Source organism: Ailuropoda melanoleuca, chromosome 7 (assembly GCF_002007445.2).
Source record: "Ailuropoda melanoleuca isolate Jingjing chromosome 7, ASM200744v2, whole genome shotgun sequence".
Taxonomy (NCBI): domain Eukaryota; kingdom Metazoa; phylum Chordata; class Mammalia; order Carnivora; family Ursidae; genus Ailuropoda; species Ailuropoda melanoleuca.
In genome coordinates, this window is record NC_048224.1 from 130,119,512 (window position 1) to 130,145,155 (window position 25,644).

At 39.0% G+C, this 25,644-nt stretch overlaps 1 protein-coding gene across 5 annotated transcripts in view; it reads left to right on the forward strand.

The window, feature by feature from the left end:
- The window catches only part of PCCA (propionyl-CoA carboxylase subunit alpha), a 390,617-nt gene that overhangs the window by 51,190 nt on the left and 313,783 nt on the right, over positions 1 to 25,644 (forward strand). For all 5 annotated transcript variants that reach the window (XR_004626797.1, XR_004626798.1, XR_004626800.1 and 2 more), the window contains exons 5-6: positions 16,088 to 16,201; positions 18,024 to 18,077. Coding sequence is in view for 1 of the 5 variants with exons in the window: in XM_034665428.1 (XP_034521319.1) it covers positions 16,088 to 16,201; positions 18,024 to 18,077 (168 nt within the window). In the remaining 4 variants the exon portion in view is untranslated. The remainder of the gene's footprint in view (positions 1 to 16,087; positions 16,202 to 18,023; positions 18,078 to 25,644) is intronic.

A 25,644-nucleotide genomic window follows, 5' to 3' on the forward strand; every position in this document is an offset into this window, starting at 1 on the left:
CTTAAAAAAAAAAAACAAAAACCCTGATTATAGGGGTACCTAGGTGGCTCAGTCAGTTAAGCATCTGCCTTCAGCTCAGGTTGTGACCTCAGGGTCCTGGGATCAAGCCCTCTGTCCGTTGCCCAGGTCAGCGGGAGTCTGCTTCTCCCTCTCCATCTACCCCTCTCTCTGCTCATGCGATTGCTCTCTCTCTCTGTCTCGCTCTCAAGTAAATAAATAAAATCTTTAAAAAAGTACCCTGATTACAAATTGAGATTCTTTATTATTATTATTTTTTTAAAGATTTATTTAAGAGAGAGCTTTTGTGAGCATGGTGAGAGGTAGAGGGAGAGGTAGAGAGAGAATCCCAGACTCCCTACTGAGTGCGGAGCCTGATGCCGGACTCAATCTCATGACCCTGAGATCAGGACCTGAGCTGAAACTAGAAGTCCAATGCTCAATTGACCCAGCCACCCAGGTGCCCCAACAAATGGAGGTTATTTTTTGTTTTTTTATAAAGCTTTTATTTATTTATTTGACAGACAGCCAGCGAGAGAGGGAACACAAGCTGGGGGAGTGGGAGAGGAAGAAGCAGGCTCCCAGCGAGGAGCCCAATGCGGGGCTCGTTCCCAGAATGCTGGGATCACGCCCTGAGCCGAAGGCAGACACTTAATGACTGAGCCACTCAGGTGCCCCTGGAGATTATTTCTTAATCCTATTCCTTGAATTTCATTCTGCCATTGTTTCAGAAATTTGTATTCCGAAATAGGATGTATGTGGACTTAAATCTTCATCATCACAATCCCGAATGCATGCGTGATAGCTTTTGTTTAGCAACTGGGAAATGGTTACAAGCTAGAGCTGAGCCCACACTTTTGTTATTGGTATTGTCTCTTCTTTTTGTTTTCACTTTTTCCTCCCTTGTTACAGTTTTTCTTAGGTGGTACTATTTGTATTTTTTTTTTTTTTTTTTTTTTTTTTTTTTTTTTTTTACTATATAACTAAGCTCTACAAATGCTTTCTTTCATAATTGCTTGTCAGCGATAGGCTAGAAATCGTGATTGAATCTATATGGTTTTTTTTTTGTTTTTAAGATTTTATTTTCAGGTAATCCGTACACCCAGTGGGGGCTGGAACCCACAAACCTGGAGATCAAGAGCTCCACACTCCATTGACTGAGCCGGCCAGGCACCCCTGTATAGTTTTTTTTCTTTTTTAATTGTAAAATATACATAAAGTAAAATTTACTGCTTTATTAACTTTTAATTGTGTAATTCGGTGGAATAAAGTACATTTACAGTGTAGTGCCACCATCACCACCATCCGTTTCCAGAACTTTGTGCTCAAATCTCCACAGATTTTATAGGATCGCTTTCTAGGTTGTTTTTCTTTCGTCTTTAAGGCCATATATTTGGCTGCTAATAGTGGTTTTGTTCCCGTCTTAGGGACTTCTAGTCAGGTTTGTAAGGTACACATGCTCACATCTGTTAGGTATTTCTTTATGGTGGGATGATCTTTTTGAAAAGTTTTATCAGTCTGTAATCAGAAAGTTGTATTGACTACCTTGTGTGTGTACTGAGCTTTCCCAGTAGTTACAGAGAAAATGTCCTGCATTGCCAAGCATTATAGTTAAGCCGCATGAAAGGCTAGTCTTTAGTTTTTCTTTCTTACTTTGCATTTGCTCTTCAACTCAGGGATGCTAGGCTTCTATTTGTTGTTCTGTGTTGGTCCCCACAATCAACAGAGATTTGATTTGTTAGATTCAGTAGCTACTTCTCTGACTCCCCATCTTAGATGGTCTGTCTGAGGCATGCAGCACTGATGACTGTCCCTCCATTTCCATGGCTTTCTTCTCCCTCACCATCCTCTGGTCTCTCCAGGCTCTGTGTATTGGATGCCCTCCGTCTGCTGCTGGAGCGCCCTTCTGAAGTGCCTTCTGTCACCAGAGTTCTTTTTGTCATGTGAATTCTGACTTTTTATTAGCTGCAGTTATTAATCAAACATTTGTAGTATATGTCACTGTGCTATGTGCCAGAAGTTCCTTACATAGCAGAGCTCACAGCGTAGTGGATTAAAAAAATGAATATGAACCTTACTGATTTTTATTTAATAGTGTTATTGAGGTATAAGTTGCTTATCATAAAGTTTACCCATTTGTATTATAGTGCATATATTCTATATTATAGAATTATAGTAAATTTTCAGAGTTGTGCCACCCTTGCTGCTATCCAGTTCTAGAACATTGCCATTGCCCATGTGGATCCCTTGTGTCCGTTTGTAGTCACTCCTTGTTCACCTCCATCTCTTTAGCCACTGATCTTTCTGTCTGTAGTTTTGCATTGTCTAGAAACTTCAATTAAATGGAATTGTATAGTTGTTGGTTTTTTGTGTTTGGCTTCTTTCCACCTAGCATAATGCTTTTGAGATTTATTTGTGTTGTTGTATTGATCAGTCCCCCCCTTTGGCTGAGTATTGTTCTGTTGTATGACTATAACACATCTTATTCATTTACCAAATGGTGGGCATTTGGGTTGCTTCTAGTTTTTAATTACTATGAATAATGCTATTATGAATAGGTGTATACAGGCCTTTGTGTGAGCATATGTTATCATTTCTCTTGCATATATACTTAGGATTGGAATTGCTGGGTCATTTGGTAACTATGCTTAAACTTTTAGGTATTGCCAGACTCTTTTCCAAAGCAGCTGCACCATTTTACATTCCCACTAGTAGTGTATGAGGGTTCACATTTCTCCTCATTCATGCCAATGCTTATTAGTATTTCTTTTTTTTTTATTATAGTCATCCTAGTTGGTGGGAATTGGTATTGCATTGTGCTTAAGGGTGTCTTTTGAAGAGCAAAAGCTTTAAATTCTGATGAACTCCAGTTTCTTAAATTTCTTCTTTTATGAATCAATCAGCAGGACACTGGCATCTATGGAGTCTATCACTTGAGCTTCCTTGCCCTGTGTTTCTGCTTGGCTGTTTGAAGATATCAAGCAGATCAGGCTGTTTATCCCACCTCCACTTCCCTGCTTGTCTCAGTTTTGACAGTGCTCATATTGTTCGAGGGCCGGAGCAACTGTTGGGCCCGCGTGTTCACTAGCTCTACTTATATACTTCCTGCTCCAAGCCCCTTTGGGACTGGGGTGGTTATGGCTTCCCACTCTTGCTAGTTCCTTGAACCTCACCGTCCTCTGTTGGTTTTTCTAGCCCCCCTCACATGTTTGTGTTATTTTCAGGTAAACATGTTTGATCGTGTCACTTTATTTCTGGAGAATCCTGACTGACCCAGTTTGGACTGAAAAGCATTTCTGAGACAGGGGTTGGAAAATGATGGCCTGTGAGCTAAATGTGGCCCACCACATGGTTTTTATTATTTATTTATTTATTTTTAAAAGATTTTATTTATTTATTCGACAGAGATAGAGACAGCCAGCGAGAGAGGGAACACAAGGCGGAGTGGGAGAGGAAGAAGCAGGCCCATAGCGGAAGAGCCCGATGTGGGGCTCGATCTCATAACGCCGGGATCACGCCCTGAGCCGAAGGCAGACGCTTGACCGCTGTGCCAGCCAGGCGCCCCCACATGGTTTTTATAAATAAAGATTTATTGAAACACAGCCATGCCCATTTGGTTTTGTATTGTGTATGGCTGCTTTTGTGCTACAAAAGCAGAGTTGAGGGGTTTGATGGAGTCTGTGCTCTACAAAACCTAAACTATTTACTCTGTGTCCCTTCACAGAAAAAGTTTGCTGACCCTAGTTCTGTTGCATTTAAGGTAGTTCACAGAATCTCCAGGAGGGCCAGAAGACATGGACAACCCAGTCAGGTGAAACAAATCTGTTAGAGAACAGACCCAGCTTCCACTACTGACCATTTTTGCCACTTTTGATGTTCTGGAATAGACCCAAAAGTTCCCCTAGAACTGTCGGAGAAGAACTGACTCCTTTACTTCTGTGCCTGGCATGAGATGTAATTGGCCTGCAGGGGTAAAACCATTTTACATTACTTTCATTTCTTTGGGTGTGCCTGTTTGGTGGAACTGGGGTCATTATGTACCCTAATTGCAAGGGAGTCTGGGAAATGTTTTTTTTTTTTAATATTTTATTTTTAAGTAATGTCTACACCCAATGTGAGGGCTCAAACTCACAACCCTGTGACCAAGAGTCACGTGCTTCAGTGTGACTGAGCCAGCCAGTCACCCCTGGGAAAAGTTCTCTTGCTTTTTGCCCTTGATAGTTGAGGGAAGCAAGGAATGTTGGAATGGTTACTTATTCAGTCTTCCTGCAGCATGGGAAGTTATTAGCCACTGTCAATGCTTTTTTTTTTTTTTTTAAAGATTTTATTTATTTATTTGACAGAGATAGAGACAGCCAGAGAGAGGGAACACAAGCAGGGGGAGTGGGAGAGGAAGAAGCAGGCTCATAGCGGAGGAGCCTGATGTGGGGCTCGATCCCATAACGCCGGGATCACGCCCTGAGCCGAAGGCAGATGTTTAACCGCTGTGCCACCCAGGCGCCCCAGTGCTTTTTGTTTTTAATATCTCTTGTTATGAAGTTTATTCTTATTTTCTTCTCATAAACACAAGTAAAAAAACCCCTAAAATTGTTATATGTTAGGGAAGTAACCCATGTCCTAGAAGATGGCAAGGATGACATCTGCCACAATGCTCTCAGTGCCCAAAGTAGACAACAGTCCATCTGAGCAACGGTGGGAGCATCCGTGTGGTAACATTGGTCGTCGGCTCACAAGTTCCCCAGGGGGATGTGATCCTTCTGTGGAGTGGCGACAAATGAAGTGGGTTGTGTCACAGCTAAGGAGCACAGGCCTGTCAAGAACTGTGTTTTTTTTTTTTTTTTAAATATTTTATTTATTTATTTGACAGAGATAGAGACAGCCAGCGAGAGAGGGAACACAAGCAGGGGGAGTGGGAGAGGAAGAAGCAGGCTCATAGCGGAGGAGCCTGATGTGGGGCTCGATCCCGTAACGCCGGGATCACACCCTGAGCCGAAGGCAGATGCTTAACCGCTGTGCCACCCAGGCGCCCCAAGAACTGTGTTTTACTCTAATCTTTACCGTGAGATTTTACTCTCCTTGTAGGCTAACAAGTTAGCTCTCTCGGTTTCATGGTGCTGATAGAAGATAAAAGGTGGCTGGGTCAGACATGAAGGACCATTTTCTCCTCACAGCCATGGCAGTGGTCAGAGTATCTGCATTTTTGGTTCCCCAAGTCCCAATTCAAAGACAAAGAGAAGGTGATATGAAGAGGGGCAGATGATACCTGCACATGAAATGGTTTGTGTTTAGCCTTCTTCTCACATAGTGAATCTTTTATAATGGACTATTAGCATCTCTGCGCTTTGCCCCAGAGAGAGTCAGACACTGTCCTTCTCTTTTAGGGCTGTTGGCTATTCAAACGCGCAAATATACTTTGAGACAATAGGCAGTTGGTGCCTTTCTTGTATGATGTGCAGAAATATAAAATACTCAGGGAACGTTTTTGCCAGCCAGGGTCAAGGATTCAGCACGTTTTTGTAGCAAGCAGTAAACAAACCACTGCCCCTCCATCAGGAAGCAAGTAGTTCTAGAATAGTCACACTCTGGGTGCTTGTTTTACTTAGTTGCCTAGCTTATGTGACTATCTGCAGAAACTGCTCAGGATCAAGGGGTGGTTTAGACTTTGCCATTTGGAGCACTCGGCAAGGATGTCTGGGGTGGTCAGATCCCATTGTGTACAAAAAAGTATGTAACAAGGGGCGCCTGGGTGGCACAGCGGTTAGGCGTCTGCCTTCGGCTCAGGGCGTGATCCCGGCGTTGTGGGATCGAGCCCCACATCAGGCTCTTCCTCTGTGAGTCTGCTTCTTCCTCTCCCACTCCCCCTGCTTGTGTTCCCTCTCTCGCTGGCTGTCTCTATCTCTGTTGAATAAAGAAATAAAAAAAAAAAAAAAAGTATGTAACAAAAAGTATGTAACTACCAGTTATTTCTCTCTTTGACTGTGAGAAACTCTAAGATTGACCTGGCCATATTCTAATGAAATCACTGCATGCAGTTCACTAATCTGGTTCTTCGCATTAAGAAGAATTGAGTTGGTGCTTATAGCAGTGATTATATTTGAGATATTATTACAAGTAATAGTTATTGATATTACAAAATACAGTGGTTTTAGGGGCACCTGGATGGCTCAGTCGGTTAAGCATCTGACTCTTGATCTTAGCTCAGGTCTTGATCTCAGGGTTGTGAGTTCAAGCCCTGCTTTGGGTTCCACGCTGGGTACGGAGCCTACTTAAAACAACAACAACAACAGCAACAACAAAATACAGTGGTTTAAATAGGATGACTTTCAAGTGTTCTCTCACATAACATCTAATAATTTTAGGTAGGAATGCCAGTGCATTTCCCAGGATGTCCAGGGACTTTGGTTATTGCTTTGCCTTCCCCTAGGGCATGGATGGACAAACTTCGCCTATAAAGACTCAGAGTAAATATTTTAGGTGGCTGTCCCAACTACTCAACTTTGCAGTTACAACATAAAAGATGCCATAGATAGTAAGTAAATGGATAGGTATAGTTGTGCTCCCATAAAGCATTTTTTTTTTTTTTAAACAAAAGCAGGCATTGGGCTGTATTGGGCCCTCACTGTCATTGGTTGTCCCTTGCCCTAGGAAGTTGCTTTAGTTTGCATCGTTGAACTTGGTTAATCTGTGTTCCAGATTAAGGGAAAGAACATGGCCAAAATTCAGAAAATATGCTTATGTTTAAGTTGTGGAGAATTTGCACGTTGTACATTGCACTTTCTGATCCTGGTGACTCAAACTCTCTCAGTCTGATAAATCTTGCCTTTACCTGGGCAGTCATGTGCCATGGGAGCAGGGAAATGAAGGTTTTTGGGCAAAGTAGTGGTCTCCCACAGTGGTATGATATCTGTAATTTATTTTAAACTCCTTCAGAACGGAGAGGCATAAACCCCTGTGTTCATTTAAACTACATTGTCGGTCTGTTCAGTTCCTCTTATCAACACTCCAGGAATGGCTTTTTTTTTTTTTTAAAGATTTTATTTGAGAGAGAGAGAAAGTGCACACAAGCAAGGAGGGGGCGGAGGGAGAAGGAGAAGCAGACTCCTGCTGAGCAGGGAGCCTGGCATAGAGCTCGATCCCAGGACCCTGGGATCATGACCTGAGCGGAAGGCAGACGCTTAACCAACTGAGCCACCCAGACACCCCTCCAGGGATAGCTTTTAAAAGCATTTACAACTTTCTGTATCTCAGTTAATACTGAATTCTTAAGTAAATGGGTTTTCATTGGTGACATAGCCATTTAATATTTAGCAGTATAGATATTAGAAATGGATCCTTATTAGTGGAATTAGTGCCACTGAAGATATTTGGATTGGCTGAAATATTTCCGAGACCTTTCACCCTTGAACGGACATGTTACGGGAATTTAGTAAGGCATTTACCTCTGCGGTGGTGCCTTGCACTTGAATTCCTTATTTTTGGTATCCCACCATCAGAGAGGAGGGTTTCTGATTGCCTTATAGCAACTGTAAAAATAAAATCTTGCCTTTGGAGTTTTATTACGCCTCCCCTGGTGACCCTTTTATGCAAGTTGGTGATTTGACAAGAATTGGGATTTTATGCAGCATGTGAAACAAGGCTGTATGCTTTTTTTCTTTTTTAAGATTTATCTATTTTATTAGAACACATGAACAGGGAGAGGGGCAATAGGAGAGGAAAAGAATCCTCAAGCGGACTCCCCACTGAGTGCTTGATCCCAGGACCCTGAGATCATCACCTGAGCCAAAACCAAGAGTCAGATGCCCAACTGACTGAGCCACTGAGGTGCCCTGTGCTGTATACTGTCTTTTTTTTTTTTTTTTTTTTTTTTTTTTGCTTTTTAAGATTTTATTTATTTATTTGAGAGAGAGAGTGAGAGAGAGAGCATGAGCATTGGGGAGGGGCAGAGGGAGAGGGAGAAGCAGACTCCCTACTGAGCAGGGAGCCTGCCATGGGGCTGGATCCCAGGATTCTGGGGCCGTGACCTGAGCCAAAGGTAGACACTTAACCCACTGAGCCACCCAGGCACCCCTGCTGTAAGCTGTCTTGCTGAGAAATGTTCGTTTCATAAATGTGTGTGCGGTGGACTTTGGAATGAGAGTTGCTTTTATTATAAACTTTTTAGCAAGATCCTTACCCAGCTTTTCCTGTTCAGTTTTTTTGTGTCCACCATCATCTCCAAAAGAACTTAAGAGTTGCATTTGACCGAAGTGGCCTAAATTTGTTCATTGTTTTCAAACTTTGTAGTAAGAACATTCAGGATGAGATCTAGCCTAACAGTGTACAGTACATTATTGTTGACTGTATTTAAACAATGTTGTATAGCGGATCTCCAATGCATATTCATCTGATGTGTAACTGGAACTATGCCTGTTGATAACTCCCCATTTCTTCCTCCCCTCGCCCCTGGTAACCACCATTCCAGTCTTTGATCTTAGGAATTTGACTAGTATAGATACCTCCTGTAAGTGGAAACCTAAGTATTTTGTCTGTCTGTCTTATTTCACTTAGCATAATGTCCTCAAGTTCATCTATGTTGTCACACATTGCAAAATTCCTTTTTTTAAAGAGACCAAATAGTATTCAACTGTAAGCATATATACCACACTTAGTTTATCTACTTAGCTGTCAATGAACATTTAGATTGTTTCCAAATACATCTTAACTATTGTGGATAGTGCTGCACTGAGCCTCAGAGTGCTAATAGCTCTTTGAGATCCTGATTTCTTTTCTTTTCTTTTTTTTTAAGTAAACTCTACCCCCGGCTTGGGGCTCAATCTCACAACCCCAAGATCATAAGTCACATGTTCCACCGACTGAGCCAGTGAGGCACCCCATGGTATTTCTTTCTTTAATTTTTTGAGGAATTTGTAGTGTTTGACATAGAGGCTGTGCCGTTTTGTTGGCATAAAGTTCTTTCACAACAAGAATTTTGAAATTTATACCTGGCGGTCCTACTAGATTTCTCTTGTTAGTTTGCTTCCCCATGCGCCCAGTGACCATTTCCAGCCCTTTTTATAATCTTCTTATACCACCAATAACCCCTCTTTTGGTGATCTTGTCTCTTGATTTACACAAAAAACAGCAACTGCCAAAAGCCAGAGCCTTTAATTTCTGTCAACAGATGTATAAATCTACCTGTGTGTATGCCCATTTTTGGCATCTTCCCATCATTAAGAAGGAAAGGCACATTCTTGATCGTATCTCTGCTGCTTTCTCTGCAGTGGTGGCTTGAGAATGTCTTTGGAGAAGCTCTTCCAGGCAGCACAGCAACTGCGGAATGGGTGGGAACTTTGGGAGCTTGTCTTGAACTGTGTAACAAGCTCTGTCTGTCCTTCTGTGTCTCCTGCTTGTCTTTCCTGTCTGATTTTCCTTCATCTTTTATCTTTTTTAAAGATTTTATTCATTTACTTAGAGCACATAGGAAGAGGGAGAAGCAGACTCCCTGCTGAGCGGAGACACCTCCCTCCCTGATTTGGGGCTTGATCCCAGGACCCCAAAGAGCCTGACCTGAGCTGAAGGCAGACGCTTAACCACCTGAGCCACCCAGGCACCCTCTCTTTCATCTTTTTTCTTTTAAAATTCTGGCTTATATTTTGTGTGTGTGTGGGGGGGGAGGGGGATGACCTCTATCCCTTTCCCTGTCTTCTGCTTCCCTATATCTCCTAGCTCTGCCACTTGATTGTCAAAGTGAATTATTTCATCTCCCAGGTGTTTTTAAGCTCCTTACTTTCCAGAGAGTCCTTCTCAAGGGCATTTGTTCAGGTTTTTCCTAAACTAAAAAAACCCTCCACTTCAAACCTTTCCTCAGCAATTACTCTGTCTCTCTCAACCTTTGCAACCAATCATAAATACCCCCCACCCCACCCTTTGATACTTACCTCTGCCCCCCCTTCCCCATTCCACAATCCATTTCACTGTGGTTTTGGTACACTGACATTGCTTTTGCTAAGGTTTTGCTTTCATACTTTGTGTCTCCTCTCCCCTACTCCATCCTTCTGATTGCTCCCTGACACCAGGTGTCAGTGGGATGAGAATATTGTTCAAGTCATTCTGCTTTTCATTCTTTTTTTGTTTACCATATTGTCAGAAATGCATCCCTGCCAAATAAAGACTCAACAAACACTTTGGTTCCATAATCGGTTCTGGGACCGTTCCTTTTACTGATAGGAAAACAGGATTTAAAAAAAATTCCTTATTTAAATTCAATTTAGTTAACATGTAGTATATTATTAATCTCAGGGGTAGGGGCACCTGGGTGGCTTAAGCATCTCGCCTTCGGCTCAGGTCATGATCCCGAGGTCCTGGGATCGAGCCCTGGGTTGGGCTCCCTGCTCAGTGGGGAGCCTGCTTTTCTCTCTCCCCCTGTCCCTCCCCTGCTTGTGGCCTTTCTCTCTCTCTCTCAAATAAATAAATAAAATCTTTAAAAAAAATTTCAGGGGTAGAATTTAATGATCCATCAGTTGCGTATAACACTCAGTGCTCAATACATCAAATTCCCTCCTTAATGTCTATTGCCCAATTATCCCTTCCCCCCACCCCCTCCCCTCCAGCAACCCTCAGTTTGTTTCTTAGAGTTTAGCGTCTCTTACGGTTTGCCTCCCTCTCTGTTTTCATCTTATTTTTCCTTCCCTTTCCCTATGTTCAGCTGTGAACATTTTTCTTTTTTGACTGACTTATTTTGCTTAGCATAACACCCTCTAGTTCTATCCATATCCTTGCAAATTTCATTCTTTTTTGATGGCTAAGTAATATTCCAGTGTGTGTGTGTGTGTGTGTGTGTGTGTGTGTGTGTGTGTTTGTGTGTGTGTATGGACATCTGGGTTCTTTCCATAGCTTGGCTTTTGAGGACATTGCTGCTATAAACATTGGGGTGTGTGTGCCCCTTTGAATCACTATATATGTATTCTTTGGATAAATACCCAGTAGTGCAATTGCTGGGTCATAGGGTAGCTCTATTTTTAACTTTTTGAGGAACCTCTGTACTTGGGAAAAGAGGATTTTAGAAAATAGATTGAGAGTTTTGCAGCTAGAAAAAACCTGTTCTTTTTTCCTTGTAACTTTTAATTTGTGGTTTTACCATTTTGAAAATTATGTAAGTTACATCAGAAGAAAAATAGTAAAGTCACTAATTCTGCCATCCAAAAATCATGAATAAATGTGTCAGTGCCACACATGTAGTTTTGCAAGATGGAATCAAAGCAAATATAGTATTTACTGATTTTGAAAAAAAAAATTTTTTTTTGAAGATTTTATTTATTTGACAGAGAGTGAGTGAGTCCACAAGCACGGGGAGAGGGAGAAGCAGTCTCCCCATTGAGCAGGGAGCCTGACCTAGGGCTTGATCCCAGGACCCCGGGATCATGACCTGAGCCTAAGGCAGATGCTTAACTGACTGACCAACCCAGTTGCCCCTGAAAAATTATTCTTTGTTTTTCTAGGAATGAATTGCCTTTCTAGAAGGATATGCCAGAATGCTAGTCTGTTGACATTTGTGTGAACCTCTTTATGTACATTGTATAGAGTAGAGAGAAAAGTTCTTTTTTTCCTTCTCTTAGAAATAAGATTTTATCCAATTTTTAAAAAAATGATTTTTCTGGGGGTGCTTGGCTGGTTCAGTCTGTGGAGTGTGTGACTCTTGGTTTCGGGGTTGTGAGTTCAAGCCCTGTGTTGGGTGTAGAGATTAGTTTAAAAAAAGTAAAATCTGAAAAAAAATGATTTTTTCCCCTGGGTTTTCAAATTAAGATTGATGCAGCTGGCATTCTTTTCTTTACCTTTTCAGTCTTTAAGGGTGACTTTTGCTTGTTGATAAAGAATCTGGTGGATACTGAAGTCTGGGCAGATTGTATGAGGCATTGCTCTTCTAGGGAAAGGAGCACATCTAGTCTACATTCTCTCATCCTGGCAGTGTCTCACCTTGTGTTGTGTTCGCATTGGATGATATCCCAGGGAAAACTCAAGTATTCATGGACATGGTAAAGAGTGCCCACCTGATTACAAATCTTCCTGAGTGATAGATTTCAGAAAAAACCCTCCCAGCATGAGGAAACATCTTCAAAGCTGCTTATCTTCCCTATCTTTTTCAATCTGTATTAGTTGAGAAGGTATTGAAAAGCTTTCACTCAGATCTGGTCTACTGTACTTTTTAACACTAAGATGAAATGTTTTTGACCAAACAGAGTATCTTTTTAAAGCGTATCTGAGGCATCTAATGGGCTAATATGAAATTTTCCATTAACTCAGTTTTATAAATTCAGGCACAATTTTTAACCTGTTTATATCCAAGTGCTTAAAGACATTTGAAAAAAAGTTAATGAGGAAGATGATTTTTTTTTTTCAGTTCTGTAAGTTGAAAAACACTTTGTTCTGTTAGAATATTATTTGGAAAATAAAAGTTTGGCTCAAGTAATTTTTTTTCTGTTTAAATAATAAAATTTAAAATATAAAACTCAATGCTTGAGGAGGAAATTAATAATCTTTAAAAACCTATTGGAAAGTTTCTGAAGACTACTTCATACTTAAAATCTTTTTTCTTGGGGTGCCTGGGTGGCACAGTCATTAAGCGTCTGCCTTCAGCTCAGGGCGTGATCCCAGTGCTCTGGGATCGAGCCCCACATCAGGCTCCTCCCCTGGGAGCCTGCTTCTTCCTCTCCCACTCCCCCTGCTTGTGTTCTCTCTCTCGCTGGCTGTCTCTCTGTCAAATAAATAAATAAATAAAATCTAAAAAAAAAAAAAATAAAATCTCTTTTCTTTTTGAAACTTGTAACCAGCAATATCCTAGATAATTGATTAGTTCAAACTTCTCTGATTGTTACATATTATTGAAGTATATAAAAAGGAATTTACATTTTTCGGTTGTTGAAATTCTTGAAACATAAATCTATGTAGTCAGTGTAGGCAGTGACAGGTCGCTCTTCAGAAGAGCACCTACCTGGCTTGAATACAGTTGGTTTTCTATTAGTAACCCAGTGAAATCGTCTCAGATGTTTAGTACAATAACAACAACAAAATTGAAATTTGAGTTTCAAAAGTTTAAAAAAATTTTCTTTCTTGATTGACTCATAAGTATCTCCTTGGTAAGTAAGGTAGCAAAGGATTCCAGTTTTTTCTTTCAAATGGCTTTGCCCAGGAATTTTGCTAGTACTGACCCTGGGCTTCACTGTGGGTTTGTTGAGATGCTGGTATAAGCTTCTACCTTTGAAGAAAGGTTTGTTTCTGAGAAATAAAAGAAACCAATCAACCATTTAGGAACAGCATGTTTTGTCTTTTCTTTGTAAAGCTGGTAAGCAGTTTTGACCTGCTTTTGACATTAATTTATTTGAGTGTTTATTTGAACAGTATTGATCATCTGCTAAAATATGTTAGGCACTGAGAGATTCTCAGTATGTTTACAGTTTGTAATAACAGGAAACATGTCTATTAAGATGTTAGTTATAAAACAAAAGGATGTGAAATTATATGTGCAGTATGGTTACAAAATATATTTAGAAAAAAAGACTAGAAGTAAGTCAAAATACTGTTTAGATTCTCTTTTACTTTTTGATGCATGTTTGTTATAAAAATTTTGGACATATAAATATACACATGTGTATGTGTATGTGTGTTTTAATTTCTTCCCATACAACCTTCAGTTCCCATATGTATTGCTAAGATTGGAGAATTTTTAATTTGTGATAGATTTTCACCTCAAAGACAATGTCTTAGGGGTGCCTGGGTGGCTCAGTTGGTTAAATGTCTGCCTTCGGCTCAGGTCATGATTCCACGATCCTGGGATTGAGCCCTGCATTGGACTCCCTGCTCAGCAAGGATCCTGCTTCTCCCTCTCCCTCTGCTGCTTCCCCTGCTTATGCTCTCTTGCTTGCTGTCTGTCAAATAAATAAATAAAATCTTAAAAAAAAAAAAAGACAATGGCTTAACAATGAAAGTTATTAAATAAACTGCCATCCATGTGTATCTATGAGTTAATAAGCTTTTAGCACATAGCATTGTGGTGGGAGTGATTTAAAAAAAAGCGATTTAAGACATAACCTCTGTCTTGCAGGACCTTCTAATCTGGTGGAGGAGAGTGTCTAAATTATAATAGACATAGTCTTTAAAGCAGTCAGAATAACATTGCTAGGCAGGGTGCAATTAAATGCCAAAATTTGCACTAAGTACCATCAGAATTCAGATTAAAGGAGATTCATCTGGGAAAGACCCAGTGGTAGAAGTGAAACTTTAAGTGTATCTGTAACAGTAGGTACCTGGAGGAGGATAAAATACACAGAATAAATGTGGCTAATGCATTCTTTTTTAAGGATTGCTGTTTAGTTTCTTCCTTGTAGGAAAAAAACCACAGCCACAATTACAACAACAAAGTTGCTAGTAATAGGGACTGAACTGGACAGAGCACAGTAGAGGAGAAGCTTTCTGGTCTGAGGGGAGAAGAACAACTTGAGGTTGGGGGGGGGGTGGAAAGCAAGGCATAAATAACCACAAGGAGAACCTTGCTTTGAACATAGGAATATTTAGGATCCCTTTGCGAGCCTGGATGCTTTTTCTTGCAGGGGACATTAGTAAAGATATTGCAGAGTGTATATATTTGAGTATTTTCTGTTAAAATATTGATGTGTAAATCTCTTGGGCACATTGTAATTTTTTACTTATAGGAAAATATTGAATTGATAAAGATAACTCTGAACTTTCTAAAAGATGACTGAATTGGTTTTATTTTTTGTAGAATTTATTTTTCATTTAAAACAATATGCTTCTTAAAAATTCATGGCTGAAGAATAGAACTTAGCAGTATTCAACAGTATTTTCCATATTAGACGTCATAAATGTCCAGGTAGATATAGGTGCTCTTGTTTTTATGTCTGCCTTAAAGTTTCACTTCTACCACTGGGTCTTTCCCAGATGAATCTCCTTTAATCTGAATTCTGATGGTACTTAGTGCAAATTTTGGCATTTAATTGCACCCTGCCTAGCAATGTTATTCTGACTGCTTTAAAGACTATGTCTACTATAATTTAGACACTCTCCTCCACCAGATTAGAAGGTCCTGCAAGACAGAGGTTATGTCTTAAATCGCTTTTTTTAAAATCACTCCCACCACAATGCTATGTGCTAAAAGCTTATTAACTCACAGATACACATGGATGGCAGTTTATTTAATAACTTTCATTGTTAAGCCATTGTCTTTTTATTTTTATTTTTTTAAGATTTTATTTATTTATTTGACAGATTTAAACGGATTGGAGGTTCCTTAAACTGGAAAACTTAGGGAAAGCCATTTCAAAGATATATGAATCCCGTTATAATTTTAAAAGAATAGTTTCTTTTAGAAATAAGTTATTCTTTTCAGTAGTGCATGCCTCACCTCAAGCAAAAATAGGTTTAAAACATTGTACAGTGAGTAGTCTTAAAAATGGAGCATATATTTCTAAGTTTTGAGTAGGCTTAGAATTAATGCATGTATCAGCTCTTCTATGAGTAAAGGTAAAAATGGATGAAGATCAAATGTGAGAGTATTTGAATGATTGTCAAGATTTTCTGGCTCATTGATATTGAGCTCTTTAGTTCTGGACTTTAATTTGTGCCTGGTGCTGACCTGATGCTGTGCCGGGACACTCCCTGCATCCCTTCATTCAGTTTCTCTAATTATCCCCACGTCCTGCGGAGCTTGCTTGGAACTGGGCATGAGTGCTTGTTAGGAAAATATTGGACTACTCTGGCTACATGTAACAGGGTAGTTTTTGATATAAGATGTATATGTAGATGAACTGAATAGGGGGCCAACGTTGTTTGCAGGGGTTTTATTTAATCAAATTGGTAGGGAATATTGTGTAGGTTATCTGGCTAGACAGTGATTAGGCTTGTAATAAATGAAAGTCATGGTTAATATAGTTCCTGAGCTGGTATGTTACACTGTTCCTTTTTTAGTGCACTTTCAAAAAGAGATCTGTCTACCTAAAGGATAAGGGAAACAATCACATTTGCATTTTATGTACTTTCACAAATGATGGGAGGTCTTTTTGCTGGGAGCATCTGTTAATGCAGAGATTTGTCTCTTCAGGTTCATGTGAAAATGGCGGATGAGGCTGTCTGTGTTGGCCCAGCTCCCACCAGTAAAAGCTACCTCAACATGGATGCCATCATGGAAGCCATTAAGAAAACCAGCGCCCAAGCTGTGAGTCTGAATGAATCTATCTACTGCAGCTGTTTCATATATAGTGAGCAGAAAGCTAAAGTTTGTATTTAGGAAAAAAAAAATCAGAAAGAATGATTGAAAATGCTGTTGCCGTTAGTTCATGTCACATGAGTTAAATGTGGCCGAATTCGCTACTGGAAATCAAAGGCTTTGTAGCATCTGGCAGTGTTGGTCGCTGATCCTGCAGGTGGCTGTTGGATTCAGCTTTCACACCAGGGAGCAGTTTCAGTTCATTTCCAAATTTGTTAGGGAAAAAAAAGAAAAGAAAAGAAATCCCAATTAGTTTTGAGTATTAACTCTTTCAGTGCAATGAGAACATTAAAAAAAAATTGTGTTATGAATAGGATCCAAAAGATTCTTGTTTAAATTGTTTTAATCATTTAAAAATTACATATACCTGGTTACACTTTCAGAAATAAAAACTATGCAATTGGTAATTATTTTAGTTTGATAATGTCAGTAGAATACACCTAACTTACATGGAGAAATCAGTAATTCTTCCTGTCTCCAATTCTGTTTGAATGGGGTGGAACCAGGGAAGAAACTGGTTTCTGACATCAGGAATTGTGTTCTATTGGTGCCATGTGTGTGTGTTTTAGATCAGAGAACTAATTATATATAATGTTGCAAACTATGCAGAGTTATCGCTGAAATTGGATGGAAACAGCCAACACCAGCAATTAGCCTGGAGTGCTTCAATTAGTGTTCACGTGTCTTGTGAAAGAAATGTCTTAGTAAAATACATGGTTAAGTAAATAACTGAATTCATGAACCCATATTATAGATGTTTACAGTTTATTATCAGAGTTAATGAAGGTAAAACTCTTAACCCTTTAACAATGGCTTGTCAGAATACAATCTTCCGTTAAATGTTTCTATAAAATGCCATTGGTGGAGTGAAACTCTTCTCCTGTGATGGAGTTGTTTAAATTCTGTACCAGGTTCATAAAACTTAGTTCAGCTTTTAAAAATCTCAGATGTGTGACTACTTCTAGATTATGATATTGGCTTCTTGCAAAATTTGGCTTTCCTTATAGAATTGTTTTCCTGGAAATATGTTCAGTCTTGACTGATAGTAGAGCAACTAAATTTGTTTGGCCAGTGTGATAGGCCAGGATGATAGAACTTAATTCATAGCAACATGGCTTGTGAGAGAGGATAGCATAAAGTGGTTGTGAATGGCTAAGTGGGCCAAGGAGGCAAAGAAGAGTAGATGTTAGCAGGAAAAAAATTCAGTGTATAAAGAAAAAGTAAAACCAGACTTTGACTTTAATTAGTTTTGACAAAAACTGCTCGTTGGGTGGCTTAGTGTATTCGTGTTGTCAGGAATAAAATACGTTAGTTGGCTTAGCCAGGTTTTTGGAAAGCAGCATTTCTCGGGACTGTAAAGAAAGGGGAATTAGGAGTTTTTCATCTATCTCACAAATGATTTCTTTTAACCTTGTTCTTTGACCCACCAGCCATTAGAAAATTCTCCACGCTTGTGGCCAAAATTAGCCTCATAAAAAAGTAGGGAGAGTTCAGGTTGCGTTGAAATAGATAGAAGTAGGTGGACAGGCAGATTTGTAGGTGTTCCTGATTACGGTTAGGACAAAGGTAGTGTGCTGCAAGTGAGTATTACGTAGGCAGTGCTTGGAATTTGGGTCTGTACTCAGGAATGTGTGTTGGAACTCTCAGTACGCAGGAGAAGTATCCTGACTCCAGCCCCTTGAAACACAAACACATCAGTGCACCTTTCTGTTGCTTAGAAAGGTTTTGTGATATGATAAAATTGAAAGTGCTTTTTGTTTTCATTTCTAAGGTACATCCAGGTTATGGATTCCTTTCAGAAAACAAAGAATTTGCCAAATGTCTGGTAAGTTTGTAATGAACCAGAATCTGCTAACTTATATTTCAGAAAGCAGTATAATTGTGTTACTTTTATAAATGTGGGTAGTGATGAATTACAGATTTTTAAAAAAAGATTTTATTTATTTATTTGAGAGAGAGCAGAGAGAGAGAGAGAGAGAAGGGGGTTTAGGGGAAGAGGGAGAAGCAGACTCTCTGCTGAGCTGGGAGCCTGACAAGATGCTGATCCCAGGACCCTGGGATCATTACCTGAGCTGAAGACAGGTGCTTAATCCAGTGAGCCGCCAAGGCACCCCTGAATTATAGAATTTTAATTGACCTGTCAATTCTTCGAAAATTATTTGTGAAAAGTGAAGAGTTTTTATTCTGTAACCGAGACCTTGGTTTGAAGAATAAAAGTGTAAAAGTTATAAAATCATGTTTATACCTAATGAATGAGAACAAGTTTGTTATATATTGTATGGACTTTTAAAAAATTCAACTCTTGGGTACCTGGGTGGCTCTGTCGGTTAAGCATCTGCCTTCTGCTCAGGTCATGATCCCAGGATCCTGGGATTGAGTCCTGCATTAGGCTCCCTACTCAGCAGGGGCCTGCTTCTCCCTCTCCCACTCTCCTTGCTTGTGCTCTCTCTCTCTGTGTCAAATAAATAAATAAAATCTTAAAAAAAAAATTCAGCTCTTCAGATTTGTAGCTAACTATGTCAAGGAGTCCAGTGATTTATTATTACATAAGAGCATTATTTCTCTTTTCATAACATATTGTGGCATTTAAGATCACATCTTACTACCTTCTCTATTTTGGGAAGAGTTTATGATCTGAGTCTCTTTCAGATATTACCACCCTGATTGGGTGAATTGAACTGATTTCCCAGGTGTATTTATAACTACATTCAAGATGGTACTGAAACCTTAGTTTTCAGGTGTTAAAATAGGATTTTGAATGTTTCGAGAAGCTGATTACATCAGTTATCCCAGGTGGTATCTTAATTTATTATTCTGATATGTTATACTTTGTTTCTGTGAAATGCTTGTGTTTTATTCTTTCATGGATTCAAAATTATTTATGAATGTAATTTTCTGAATGACATTTTCACTTAAAATCCATAAATTTAATTTGGACAATTTTTAAGAACCAAGAATTCTAGTTTAGAACCAATTGAAAGATTAAAAGCTAGGGCCTAAAGATTGATAGAGAAATTGTGATGTAAGGTGACACAGATGGCTGATGATAGCAAGTGTCTGGAGAGGGCAGATTAGGGAGAGCAGCCAGAGGTCTGCATTTACCAGGCTGTGTGTAGTATAACCACATTTTCCCATTTGTATACTTTTTCGTTATCTTCTTGTTTGAAATTTTGGCTGAGTTCTGTCATTATGTCAGAAAGTGATTTGAATATAACACATATGAATGTGCCTGTATAATATAATGTACTAAATTTAAGTTGTGTGTATGATGCGGCTCTAAACCATGGCCCATGGCCGAATGCAGCCTGCTGCCTGTTGGTGTAAGTTAAATTTTATTGGCACAAAGTCACGCTCATTCACTTGTATGTATTTGTCTGTGGCTGCTTTTGATCTATAACAGCAGAATTGTGTAGCTATAGCAGAGACCAAATAACCCTCAAAGCCTAAAATATTTACTGTATGGTCCTTTGTAGTAAAAATTTGCCAATTCCTGGTATAGATGAATATCTGAATCTCCAAGAAGTTAAATGACATGGCCATCATGTTCATTCATGCATTCATTAATCATTAATAAAATGGTTGTTTGTTATCTGTATTTAAGGTATGTGAGAAGGATATAAAAATTAATCAGATGTGTGTCTTGATCATGAGGGGCTCACAGTCAAGTCAGATAATTCAAGTACACAGATGTCTTCAATTCAGGGAAGAAAATATTACAAAGAAGTTCACATTCTCCTTAAATGATTATTTCCATCAGGGGTTTCATGTTAGAAGAGTGTAGAATATACAAATGACTACCTTCCTTTCTCATGAATTTTCTTTCTGATCTCCTCTCCTCCATTTCCCTTTCTCAGAGCTATGCCTTAGCCAAGCCAGAACACCGTGTTGTTCTCAAACATGGCTGGTTCTTTCGTGTTACATCCTTTTTGTGACTCTTTGCTCATGGGGCACACTTGTCCTCTCCCACATTTCCAATAATTGCATCTCCTGAAAGGCACAGTTCACATGTTACTTCTACCAGGGTAGTTTCCACATCCCTCTGGTGAGAAGTAATGTCTTTCCTCTGTTTTCTAGACGTGGATTTTTTTTTTTTTAAGAAATCTGATTTCCAGTGTAGTGGTAGATGGATTACCATGTTGATAGATTACCATGTTGATGGATAGATTACTATGTTGATGGTGATTACCGTCATAATTATTACCATGTTGATGGTGACTTAGCAAGGAAAAAATGGATTTTTTTTTAAAAGTTGGATACTGTGGAGTTCCCTTTATTGTAATACTATATCCTATGTTTGAGATTTAATCAAACATGGAGATTTTTTTCCATTTATTTTTAGTTTCTTTTTTTAAGAAAAAAGTTTATTTTAGAGAAGAGAGGGAGAGAGGGTGGGGAGGGGCAAAGGGAGAGGGAGAGAGAATCTTAAGCAGACTCCTCAATGAGTGTGAGCCCGAAATGGGGCTTGATCTCACGACCCTGAGATCATGACTTGGGCCGAAACCGAGAGTTGGCTGCTTAACCAATGGACTGTGCCACCCAGGTGCCCCTGTCCTGCTTGTTTTAATTGCTATTTAAAGATCCGCATATTTATTTTGTTTGTAGAAAAACTAGTTGTGCTTTATGTAATATGTTGTTGTTTTTAGTTAACAACTATGAATAATTTGATTTTTTTTTTCCCCTGAAGTTTTGCTATATATTTGCATTAGAAAGTATACAGTAGGGGCACCTGGGTGGCTCATTCAGGTAAGCATCCGCCTTCAGCTCAGGTCATGATCCCAGGGTCCTGGGATCGAGCCCCACATTGGGCTCCCTGTGCACTGGGCAGCCTGCTTCTCCCTCTCCTCCCTGCTCTTGTGCTCTCTCACTCTCTCTGTATCTCTCTCAAATAAGTAAATAAAAATTGTTAAAAAAAAAAGTATACAATAAATCAAATATAAAAGCATACTAAACTTTATAAGTTTTCTTTACAAGACTGATTCTTTTTTTGTTTTTGGTTTTTTTTTTTTTTGTTTTAAATAACAGCCTTCACTTGGTACTCTGTGTGGGAGTGTATTTGTGGGTGCCAGCGACAGCTGTTCTTTATACTTAATTTACATGCAATGGGATCAGATTACACAGAACCTGTTCTGTACCTGATTTAAACAAATCGTACCTTATTTTTGCTTAAATCACGGGAGAGACAAAGCTACAAGTAACCCTCATGAGGAAATTTCAGTAATTTTCAATAATTTTAATGTGTTGAGCCAACAGATTTTATTTCCAGACTGTTTTTCATTCTGTAATTCCTCTCTGGGCTCCTTGTATAGGAGTAATAGGAGGCTATGAGGACTGTTAGAATGAAGAAATTCTTTTAGTTTATGAATGAGCTTTGGATAGTAAAACTACCTGTTCCTGGAAAGAGGAGGTATTGGTTTGAAGAGATTTCATAGTGTTCCTGGTTACTTTTCTAACATATATATATGTGTGTGTGTGTGTGTGTGTGTGTGTGTGTATGTATATTTGCTACACACACACATTTTCCTAGTATTTCATGTTTTAGTGATGCACAGCATTATAAGTTATAGTAATTAGCTTTATGAGAAATTTGTCATATTAAATAACTTGTGTTACATGTTTAGGTACCCATGTATTTAAAAGATACACGTGTATATGCATATAGATGGTGAGTTCTATCCATAGTGCTCAGATTTGAGGGTACAGAGAACTATAGCAAGCATGTTAGGTTTGATGATTTTATTCTTTTATCTCCTTTCATTGGACACTTTTAAACAGGGTAAGGAATGTAATAGTAACGAGGTGTAATTTTTCTATCCATTGGATTAACCAAAAATTAAAAAATTAGCTGTAACATCCAGTGTAGGCAAGTATACAGGAAAGTTGTCTCGTTCTTGGGAGTGTAAATTATTTTAGGGTTTTTTTTTGGGGGGGGCAGTGTGCCAGAAATTTGCTAGTATCTATCAAAATTTGAAATGTATATATTCTTTGATTTGACAGTTGCAGTCTTATAAATTTTACCTGCAAAGATAACCTTTAAAAAAGGTTCACTGTAAGGTGGTTTATAATAGCAGAACTTGGAAATAAGTCAAAATTTTTTCATCTGTAAAATGAAGAGAATGACCCCTACCTGCAGGGTTGTTGTAAAGATGGGAAATCAACGTATATAAAGAACTTAGCACACGGTCTGGCATTGCCAGGCAAATCACCTTAATCATTACAGTTAGTAATTACTTTAGTAGAAAGAGAGCTATTGAGGAGTTTTTAGGATAATGAGATGGCTGAAATTAGTACCTTTGGGTAATTACTCTTACAGTTTTCATGTGTATTTTCTGAGTTTAGATTTTTTTCCTGTTGAAATTAATAGTTTGGTAGGATTATTACAGCTATCTACATGTGCATAATACTGTAGTTTACCAACTACTTTCGTACATGATTGTTTTCATTCATGCAACACTGAAGCTGGATGTTATTAACTCTGTATAACAAAAGGAAAACAGTGACTCAGGTGCAGTGACCTACCAATAGTCACGCTCTGCTAGTAACAATAAGGACTTGATGGGGCGCCTGGGTGGCTCAGTTGTTAAGCGTCTGCCTTCGGCTCAGGGTGTGATCCCGGAGTCCTGGGATTGAGCCCCACGTCAGGCTCTTCCACTGGGAGCCTGCTTCCTCCTCTCCTGCTCCCCCTGCTTGTGTTCCCTCTCTCGCTGGCTGTCTCTCTCTCTGTCAAATAAATAAATAAAATCCTTAAAACAAAAACAAAAACAAAAAAACAATAAGGACTTGACCCAGGTTGGCTTACTTTTGGGTACAGAGAACTTGGGGGAAAAACAAAACAAAACAAAACACTGTACCCTAGTTGGCTAAGTTGGAAGGAGAGAACATTCAAGGAGAAGCCAAAAGTAAAGACCAAAGTAACTGTAGCCAACTTAGCCAGAGCTCATTGAAACCTTTCCCCCCACTTTGTTGTATTACAGCAGCACGTGGTCAGATTGTAGGAAAATGACTGTTGCATAGGTAGAAACTAGAAGATAGCATTTTGCTATGTTGTTTTTCATCAGTTATGACACTGTAATTCATAGTGTGTTATTAGAGTTAGGAAGTATGTTGTAAGTGCTTGGTAACTAATACTAAAATTCTGAAGGTAGCAAGTTGGCCAATGGTTTCATTTAACAATATTTTTGTTCTTAAGATAGTATAGAGTAAATTTAAAGGGATTCATATGATACCCTATTCACTTGTAGTTGTAAAAACTTTTTTTTTTAAGTAGGAGAATAAGGAAGAGGCTTAGACCTTGCAAGTCCAGAATTGTAGATTACTCTGATTTTATCTATGTAGGCTGTGATCTAGGTAACTTACAGAAGTGTTTTGTGCACGACTGTTGAAATTTATTTATATTAATGCTTAAGAATGTTGAGGGGTGCCTCGGTGGCACAGCGGTTAAGCATCTGCCTTTGGCTCAGGGCGTGATCCCGGCGTTACAGGATCAAGCCCCACATCAGGCTCCTCTGCTATGAGCCTGCTTCTTCCTCTCCCACTCCTCCTGCTTGTGTTCCCTCTCTCACTGGCTGTCTCTATCTCTGTTGAATAAATAAATAAAATCTTTAAAAAAAAAAAGAATGTTGGGAAATATGGGATGCCTGGGTGGCTTAGTTGATAAGCATCTGACTCTTGATTTTTAGCTCAGGTTATGATCTCTGGCTTGTGAAATTGAGCCCTGCCTCCGGCTCCCAGCTGGGCATGGAGCCTACTTAAGTTTCTCTCTCTCCCTCTCTATCTCTGTCTGCACCCCCCCTTTTGCCACCGCCACCACCTCTCCCCCCCCCCACTGCATGGTTTCTCTCTTTCTCTCTCTCTCTCTCTCAAAAAAAAAAAAAAGAATAGAAAGTTGAGAAATGTTACTGGTATATTTTGTAGATACAGTTTTAACTATATGTTTTCTTAACATTAGAGTTCACATTTTCGACACAGATCTCTGATTTTATTATGTCAAAATTAAAAATTTTCAAGAATATAAAATCTTAAATTTGAGTCACATGTGTACGTTGAAAGAGGAGGTTTCCTTCATCTTTGAAACTCTGACCCCCAACCCCCATTTAATTCCCTGGAGGCTACCATTGTACCACTGCAACCATATTTCTGTCCGTCTGGAGTGAGTGAGTGTGTGTTAGAATTTTGCTATTGATTTGTTATGTAGGGTACTCTTATTTGCTGAAGTAGGACTTTGTTTATAAGGATAGAAGTGGCACAGAATATTTCTTGTCTTTCCCCTAGGCTCTTAAAAATAGGTATGGAATACCAATCTTCAGATACCACTAGCACCATTCTTATTTTATCTTTCCTGACAATCTCTGGATGTATTACTATCATCCTTGGTTTTAAGAAGAGAGAATAATCTCCGAAATAAAGGCTTTGCCCAGTGTCACATAACTGGTAAATGAGAGTGTAGTTTCTAACAAAAGTTAGAAGTTCCCAACTCAGTAGATGTTCCAAACTGCTTCATAGATGAATTGAAACTAGACCAAGTTCTTAGTGTTTTCTGTTTTGTCTTTTGAAATGATAATTTTGGCTGATGCCTGTTTTTGCTCTTGGAGGCTTTTATCTTTTTGCTCATTTTCCCCCCATTGGTGTGCCATTTTTAAGGTCTAAAAACAATTATTTTTTTCCGATCTTTTGATCTTGGACACCAGTGAAAGTAACCGTCTTCCCTTGGATTTGCTGACTTTATAAGTAAAGTAGTTGAGTGAGCTGGTAGAGCTATAGAACACTCATTGATACCTTTTACTTCTCTGTGATAGACTTATGTTGAATTAATCTGGTCTCCATGTATTTAGAGGAGAAAGTTCAGTGACTCTTTTCTTCTGACAGTTTTGTAATATATTTGTAATTGTGACTCTTAAATGTTATGTTCAGTAGAATTTATGAAAACCTATGCAAGTAGCTTCATAAAACCCTTATCAGAACAGAATGTCCTTTGAAATGTTTGGGAACGTGTTTCTTTTCCTGCATGTTAGATTAGCGGTTAGCTTCTAGAATACTTGAAGAATTTGAAGGTGATGTGAGTAGAAATGTTCTAACATGGATACTTGAAAAGGAGAGATCTTCCTTTGTTTCTAGGGAGTTTTTTAAGGGTGTAGACAAGGCAAATACATTTAGGATTGTGGGGTTTGGGTGAATTCAATAGGAAGGTTAAGAATCTGGGATTTTATAAAAAAAAAATACCCTGAGATTTGATAAGGTTGGGATTTCCTACCCTTTGCTTAAAATTAAAATAGCTTGAATTTTATTCTCAAGCTTTCCTTCTCCTCTCGCTCCTTACTGTCCTCTTGCACTTACTAGCACAGTCTGGAATCAGAGTTAGAATTTTTGCTCTGCCATTTTGTAGCTATATGATCTTG